General features: G+C 36.2%; 1 protein-coding gene across 2 annotated transcripts in view; it reads right to left on the bottom strand.

Annotated features, from left to right (window-relative positions):
- Positions 1 to 670: 670 nt before the first annotated feature.
- The window catches only part of MBNL3 (muscleblind like splicing regulator 3), a 66,614-nt gene continuing 58,350 nt past the window's right edge, over positions 671 to 8,934 (bottom strand). The window contains exons 6-9 of one of the 2 annotated variants that reach the window (XM_055121642.1): positions 6,154 to 6,189; positions 3,693 to 3,784; positions 2,846 to 2,919; positions 671 to 803 (exon numbers count right to left, since the gene is read on the bottom strand). In XM_055121642.1, coding sequence (XP_054977617.1) covers positions 2,863 to 2,919; positions 3,693 to 3,784; positions 6,154 to 6,189 — 185 coding nt within the window. In that variant the 3' untranslated portion in view covers positions 671 to 803; positions 2,846 to 2,862. The remainder of the gene's footprint in view (positions 804 to 2,845; positions 2,920 to 3,692; positions 3,785 to 6,153; positions 6,190 to 8,934) is intronic. The other variant, XM_055121641.1, reaches the window with a different exon arrangement.

Genomic DNA, 8,934 nt, shown 5'->3' with positions numbered 1-8,934 from the left:
TTCTTGTTTTTCAAACGACTTAAGAGGAGTGAAAATATGGACTGCTATTTAAAGAAGTTTCCTGTTTTTTGTAAGTAATTGTTTCACTCACACAGAAATCTAGTAGTGTGATGTAATTATGCAGGATCTTATCTGCAGACAAAAATTATACGCTTTAAGAACAGGTTTTGTGCCCACGCAAAAGTGAGGCCTTTTAAATGTTTTCTCCTACAGAATTATTCTAGAGAGAGTACATAAACATTAACCTGCCATTTTCTAAGCACATGTACTTATCTTTTCTGTTAATAACATTTTAGCTGAAATCAAACACCACAAATATACAACAAACTACTATAGTATGTTAAACCCTAATACATATACCACAATACAATAATGAGGAATGGGTACTGGATGTATTTGTTACATTCTAAATCAACCCAATAGACTACCATGTAAACAAAACAACAAGTTAATACTTTGAAAACAGATGACTACTTATCCACTAAGGATATATGTAAACAAATATTAAACTGTTATTCACTTAAGATAAGGGTTACTGAAAAATCACAACAAAAAATATCAACAAATCACAAAATTTTATGGTCACAATCTACCTAATCATTTCAAATAAGAATTTATGACAATTCTGCTTTATTTTTTGTTTGAATTTCTTAGCTTGTATGCTTGTTTTATTTAATATATGGTGTGCACTGCACTAATGGTGTTGCCAGAAGCAGACATACGAGAAAATACGCGGAGAGGCCGAACCAAGTTTCTCGCAGAGCGATTCCGATTTGCCACAGGTGTACTGGTCAGAATTTGAGCTGAAATGTAAAAAAAAAGAGTTAAAAAATAGTAGAGGTTATTGAAATAAGAGTCAGGATATGCGGGTCTGGTTCCAGTTCTATGTGTGAACTATGCCAAGATATTCCCCATTCTGATTTTCATATTCTGCCTGTAAGAATAAGGGGTCTTTGGAAATGACAAAGAGTCATAAACCATGAAAATCAATTGAGTGCTAATGTGGATAACATCTCTAAGTTAACAGAGATGCACTCAGTGATTTAAGGCATTATCTACACAATTCAAAAACTTTTTGACAAAACACTCATCTATTCATCTACTTCTTTCAACACTATATATATCAGGAATAAACTAAATGTGAAATCTAAGTGTATAATATTTACAAAATTCTGTTTGGGACTTTATTCCTAAACATGTTCCATGAGAAAGCTATTTATATTTGGCAATTTTTGTTCACTCTGATGTGAAACAACTCCTAAGAAGCAGGACTTGTTTACAAAAAAAATCTCTGATTTTCAGTGCTACCTCCCAAGTTGCCACTATCCCAAATGATACTCATGAAAACTATTATAGTAACATATAGTAACAGCTATTAGCAACAGTAATAACTATTAGTTAATCCATGGATTGCCTATTGAATTTCATGTTTTAAAATGTTGTCTTTTAAAAAACATTCCTTATAGTTGAAGAGACCTGTTTATGTTTAAAGTTTAATCAAATATATATATATATACATATATATATACTTTTCCTAGAATAGTTCATTTTTCTGGGCCTGGTTGGGCTTCAGTGGGAGAAAAATAATAGCACAGAGTATTGGAAATGAAATTGTCTCCTCCTTGGCCAAAGGAAAACATTCCAGTGTGGTGATTTCAAATTTTCCATGAGCAATGTATGCAACCAGAATTGGTGTAGTTGTTTAATAATAAGTCCTTGTAGCTAACTGAGACACCTAGAAGTCTTTAGTAACTTCAAAGGTGGCATGTGGGGCCAGACAGAGAGTCACTGTCACTGTCATCCCGTTGCTCATCGATTTGCTTGAGCGGGCACCAGTAACATCTCTCATTGTGAGACTTATTGTTACTGGTTTTGGCATATCGAATATGCCACGGGTAGCTTGCCAGGCTCTGCCGTGCGAGCGTGATACTCGCAGTAGCTTGCTGAGCTCTCCAAGAGGGGTGGAGGAATCGAACCCGGGTCGACTGAATCAAAGGTAAACACCCTACCATTGTGCTATCGCTCCAGCCCAGACATTTTATCCATATGGCGGATAAAAATAAATGTTTGTCTTGCACACAGCCAACCCGAGTCTGATTCCTAGTATCACTGATGGTTTCCAGAGCACTACCAGAAGTGATCTCTGAGCAGAGAACCAGGAGTAATCCATGAGCACCACCAAATGTGGCCCCAAATCCCCAGCCCTTGAAGTGTTATGTTCCAAATGAGTAATTCTAATTAAGTGTATGCAGTTACAGTCTCTGGAGCAGGCAATGAGGATCAAGAGCAATACAGAAATCCAAAACCAAAAATTATATTTAAAAACTATGATTTGAATGAAAATGATTAATGAAAACTCTAAAGCATTAAAGCAATTCTGATGAACTTACATAGAAAGCAACAAAATGGCAGACTGTACAAAAGCAGTATTTTCTATGATGCTAGAGGGGGAAGCATATTAATTTTGTCTTTAAGAAAATCATCTCAAGAAAATTGTGACCAAAAATGTCTTATCTTACTTTAATGAAACTCAAGCAAAACAAAACATTAAAAGAATTAAAATTCAACAGAGATCTGTGCCACTTTAATATCAGGCAGACACAGAATGTATAAACTCTTCGGAAAAACACTGTCTGCTGTAACTCCCATATACAAAACTGGAATTTCCACAAAAAGTATTTGATTTCCATATTTCAGTTGGGAAAACTTCTAATACTTGAACATGCCCTAAGTTATAAGAAATATCTACTAATGAAATATTTTTCACACCTTAAGCAAAAGCAATTGTTTAGAAAAAGGATATAGCCTGGAGATCATATTTATATTAATACTTAAAGAAACTTACTGTTCTATTGGTAACTTCTACATCTGTGAAACAAACATGCTGCTATTCAGTTCATCTATTGATAATTGGGGTATCTATAGTAGTGAAAAAAGATTTTAGATTAAAATAGTTTCTAGATAATTGCATTTGATTTGTTCACTGTTTGGGCACAGTAATAATTATCATTTTTCAAGAAAAATTTAAACCTATTAACCATATCCCCTAATAGCTAATTTTGTAAAGCACAGATTAGAGTGTGTTTTGTTTCCCTAATAAGTTTAATGGTTATCATAGTCGCAAACTGAAATAGCAGTGGAACTTGCCATATTTAAACATGGTTACTACTGCTATCTCCTTAAGGCAAGCCAGCCATGATATTGCACAATTATTAAATTCTCTCCTTACGATTTCAAGATCTATCAAAAATTTACAATTCATCTTGTAAATTTATAATTTGCCTATAAATAACTAATACGAATGAAAATAAAAATAATTCAAGCACATGTAATGTCAGCATGAAATTTCTGACTTAATCACTGGGTAATGATAGGGTTATCTGTGCCTTGGAAAGAAATGTGTTATTTTGCTTTCTTTCCGGTGGGTCTAAAGGTAAAAATGATCATTATACTAAGTGGGAGATAAAAACACAACATCCAAAAACAACAGTAAGATAACACAAGATTACCCTCTAGTGAAGAAACTTTAAAAGAAAAGTTTGGTATATGCATTTGAGGATTGGCAAGGTAATATCAACTGTATACACAGCATACCAAAAGAAACAGATCAATGTTTCTCATCAATCCGAAAGCATCTACTGTGTCTTACCAACATGCTTTAGTTATCTAACAGGTGAAATAAATTGCCAAACCTGATTGCTTGGAGTTGTTGCAGCGAAGGGAACGCTGGTGGCAGATGTTGCTGCAGACACAGTGGAAGGTGTAGCACCGTGCATCATGGGCACTTTCAGTAGGAAACCACAGAAGCAACACATAGGAGGATGGAGCATTTATGTGATCATAATATAAACGACGGACGGAATGGAGCGTGGTAGGTATCACAGCAATAAGCCATATGACATCATCATGATGAATACACCAGGGTGCAACATGCAATCACAGTCAGTGCAAAGCAACACAGCATGGAAGGAGGTAAAATTTAAAAAGAGAAAAGGGGAAAGCCAATTATAGTTACCATTAAAGAAAACAGAATCTCTTTCAAAATTTAGTTGTCTTTTTCCCCCCACACAATCACACTGTAGTTGATACAAAAGCTTCAGTTTTCAGAAGAAATAACAACATGTGCACATAAAACCTCATGCATCGATATGATGAGCTTATCTAGCAGAGAAGTTACTCAGCTGCTTATTTGATATGGGCTTAGGGAAATGTGAACTGGTGTTTGGGTTAACTAACAGAAATGAGTGCTGTTACTTGATTTTCAGGTGGAAAGGGACAGTAATATATACACTTACCTGATTTGTGTGCAAAAAAAAGGAGCTGAATTGGTATCTGATAGGGGTGCAGATATTAAGAACACACTGGACTATGAATGCAGGCTCTTGGAAATTTTGGCTATTTAACAAACACATACATGGGGTACTGCATAGTAAGTCTTGTCTTCATAGCAATTATTACAGCCACAATGTGAGCAGCTGCAGCATCTTTCAGCAAGCGCTTCTTTGCCTTTTTCTAGTTTCTCTCTCATTGTGATCGCTTTTTGAATCCCTTTCTCCTTTCTGATTCATTTTGGAAAGCAAAGCAAAGAATTAAAAGTGTGAATGGCAATGCCTGATGACAAGCATGCATACAATAATTTATGTTTACACTGGCTGAATTCAAATTTTTCTGAAAGCCCACGAAGAAGGTGAAGGCCAGGGAGGAGGAAACAAGTCGCAACGTCAAAGAAGCCACTAATGGACCCTTCATGGTGATGAAGAGGAACTCTGTAGTCTTTTGTGCTTATTCTAGAGATATACCCATAACATCTCTTACTGTATTGCATGCAAATTCTAAAACCACTTTTTATCCCTCTGAGAGCCCAGCAATTGTCTAGAAAGCAGCACCACTGAAACGCGCAGTTTGCAAGTCTATGCAGAGCCCTTAAATGAGTCTATGCAGAGCCCTTAAATGAGGGCACAAGGAGCACAACTTAAAAGCTAAAGACAGAGACGCACTTCACAAACTTGAAGGTGTCTGTTCTTCTAATCATATGCTTGCAATGCCCCTGTCAGTGTCAAGGGAAACACTTTCATTCCTACAGAGACAGCGAATCCCTCAGTAACAGCGGCCTTTATCCCATCACCAGGGTCACATCCTGTGATGATGTGGATTAAGTGCTGATGCTAAGTGCTTATCATTTTTACCTTTTGTTTTACCCAAATAAACCTATTAGTCATTTGGGGGCATTCTGTACCTACTCTGGTTGACCAAGGTGTGTAAAGGTCAAACCGGTGCAAAGTCTCAAGGAGGAAAGGAATTGGCGGGATCCGAGATGAGAGGGAGTGCAGAAACCATTTCTCCTCATCTGTTCTAGGTCCTACTCTCTGAAGCTCCCGAAATGCTCTTAAAGGGGAAACATGCCAATTTCTAGTGTCTTTCTCAGTATTAGTGATACATAAAATAGCTTCACAATGATTACCACATTGTATTGGTGGCTAAAGGATTTGTGTGTAAATGGTGTCCAATACTATGTGTTTAGTTAATTACATTAATAAACTTTTATAAATTAATTTTTAGAGCATATGTTACTTTCACTAAATAATATTTTCCACACTAGAGCATTTACTGAAAATCCAAATGCTGCCAAAGAGTCATTCTAAAATGTTTCTGCTGGGCCTGGTTCAGCTGCAGACATCGAGTTATCCTGAACTCCTCGGTTTCCATGATGACACAACAGAACGTTGTAGCTTTGTTTAACTCCTCCTTTCTCAAAATTATCTTAGATGTTACAGATAACATTTTGAGGGGTTGGAGTAAGGTACCTTTTATACTTTACAAATTAAACACTTGAAACTGTCTATGATTTCTCAGTGAAAGATCTAAAGCGAAAAACCACACTGTTCATTCTGGCTAGGTAAGGAAATGTTTCAAATACTTCAGCAACAGTTTTGAGGGTAAAATAGAGAAATGACAGCCTCAGGATGTGGCCGTGGTGGCAAATCGTAGGATTTGAGAGGATGACTACTGTGATTCCTCTAAGGCACAATACCCAACACTGATTTCTCAGAAAAGATGCAACCACAGCATTCAGTCATTTATCAACAGAAAACAATAGAAAAGCACGTTTTTTAAAAAACTAAAATAAATTGAGAATTTTTGTTCAAAACCTACCAACACTTGTTGTGGGTGCCATGCACAGTATTGGCCCTGTACACCATGCAGCAAAGCAAAAACGTAAAGAAAAAAGAGATTTCATTATTAAAGAGTTATTGACAGAAATCATTTTTCACTATAAAGATATTCATTGTAATATCAATTAATCAGCACATGCAAACCCAGGCAACCCCAATGTTTATAACTGCAGTTTAGTTTTCAGGTCAGAAACTCAAGATATCAAATTAATTCTAAGATTCTTAGGTATAAAAGAAAAATTGGTTTGAGGGGGCCATACCCAATTGTTCTCAGGGCTTACTCCTGGCTCTTTGCTCAGGGAACCCTTTCAGTGAGGCTCGGGGGACCTTACGTGGTAATGGGGATTGAACAAGGAAGTATCTTTCTTCCTGTACTTCCTGGTCCAAAGGTTTTTAAAGGAGCCACCTCACTTCCATTATATATTTATTTTGGAGAAATGCATCCTAAGGAAATTCTGTCATGAAGAATTTTAATTTATACAGAAGGATCTGAATTCTGGTACCAAAGTTCTCTTTAGATTATTAATATAAATATTAGTACTATTGTTCCCATTATTTTATACCCAAGAACTTGACTATGAACATATGACAAATAAGATTTTCATTGTGACGGGGGCTCTCAACATAAAAGGCTCATAATAAACTAACTGGGAAAAGAATATTTCTAACATTTTTGCTTATAAATGTAGACTTTAAATGGGCCAAATTAAACAAAAATGTCTGAAATTTTTAGGAAAATTGGGCATTGTAATTGATATACTGAAGAATTATTTGTGTTGGTTGCACAAAAAATTCTGTTTTTAATGACTTTTCAAAAGTAATCATATAATTATTTTATGAGTTATCAATTAACCATCAAGGTTCTTTTCAATTGTAGGTGTGCAATACTATGTGTTTAATTTATAACATTAATAAAAGTTTATAAATTAATTTTTAAAGCATGTGTTATTTTCATCAAATAATATTTTCCACGCTAGAGAATTTATTATTTGCAAAAAAAAATCTACTGTACTCCCAGTAGTTAGGATATTTGTTTAACTCCTAAGAGGCTATACACTGATTCTCAAAGTAATAAACCATGAGAAAAAATTATTAATTCTCATATATAACATGTGTTTCAATAAAATTTTGACTTAAATTTTCTATACAATTTAGTGAAAAACTGTTATGTTAGTAAATATAGTTAAATGCAGAAGTCAACATAATATAAAAGGATTAGGGAAATATAATGTAATTCCTATTTTTGCTATTAAGTATTCTATGAGTTTAGAGGATAAAACTATTTGCTTTATATCTACCATACTGCAGTGTAACATAAATTTAAGGTCAATTTTATTATCATTACCCTTGGAATAGCAAATGCATATTTTTGCAATGCTGAAGCTGGGAGAGGTGGTTTTAGAGGGGAATTCAATGTGAAAAGTGATACCTAAGAGTCAAGGAATTAGTTTGAGATTGAATCAAATGATGTGATCACACGAAGCAAAAATTAGAAAATGCTAAAAAGAGAAATGTTGACCACTTCTCCTACTTTGATTTAAAACCACTACTTTTCAGAAATCACAGAAAACCAGTTTGTTCCATGAAAATTAAACATGGAAACTTATATGATCTAGTGATACCATTCCTAGTCATTTATTCAAAATACATGAAAAAATAGTAATTCAAAGGGATGTATGTCCCCCTAGTTCATAGCAACATGATCCACAATCACCAGAACATGCAGCCAATCTGAATGACCAGAATATATGTGCATGCACATGCACACACAAACACATATATACACTCAATGGAATAATACTCTATCATTAAAAAAGAGAAAACTGGAGCTGGAGTAATAGTACAGAGGGTACGACACTTGCCTTGTACGTGGCTGACCCAGGTTCGATTCCTGGCACCACATATGGCCCCCTAAACTGACCAAGAGTGATTCCCAAGTGCAGAATCAGGAGTAAGGCCTGAGCACAGCTGGGTGAGGAGCCAAAACAAAACAAACCAAAAAAAAAAAAAGAGGAAACTGCCCATTGGGACAGAATGGTTGGGCTTTGAGGTGATTATGTAAGGAAGTGAAAGACAGTGACCAGATGGTTTAGCTCATGTGGAATATGCATTACTAAAATAACTGACAACAACAGTAAAATGAACCCCTTGGCTCAGTATCACTGTATCACTGTATCACTGTCATCCCGTTGCTCATTGATTTGCTCGAGCGGGCACCAGTAATGTATCCATTGTGAGACTTCTTGTTACTGTTTTTGGCATATCGAATTCACCACGGGTAGCTTGCCAGGCTCTGCCGTGCAGGCGAGGTACTCTCAGCAGCTAGCCTGGCTCTCTGAGAGGGGCGGAGGAACCGAACCCTGGTCGGCTGCATGCAAAGCAAACACCCTACCCGCTGTGCTATCGCTCCAGCCCTTGGCTAAGTAAGAACAGACAATAATGAAAAAGGACGTACACCTGGTCTTTGAGTACAAAGCCAATCAGCAAGCAGTGTGTGTGGGGGGGAGGGGGTAGGGGAAATAAAGGTCAAATCAGAGGTGACATAGGGACAGTGGTAGAGGGTCTTGGGTCCTTTAGAGTTGGTGGGGGGCAGTAACATTATGCATCGATGCCATAAACTGACACTACTTTAATCATCTTACCTAAACTGTAATAAAAAATTCAAAAGGAAAAAAAAGTACTATGTTGACTGCCAGATGAAAGGTGAAGGCATGTGGATGAGTAAGGGGGGGGTATTACTTGTTCAAAGATGTCACTTGAA

The sequence above is a fragment of the Sorex araneus genome, chromosome X (genome assembly GCF_027595985.1).
Source record: "Sorex araneus isolate mSorAra2 chromosome X, mSorAra2.pri, whole genome shotgun sequence".
Classification (NCBI taxonomy): domain Eukaryota; kingdom Metazoa; phylum Chordata; class Mammalia; order Eulipotyphla; family Soricidae; genus Sorex; species Sorex araneus.
The sequence above is the reverse complement of the archived record's forward strand: the minus strand, read 5'-3'. Positions and strand labels throughout refer to the sequence as shown.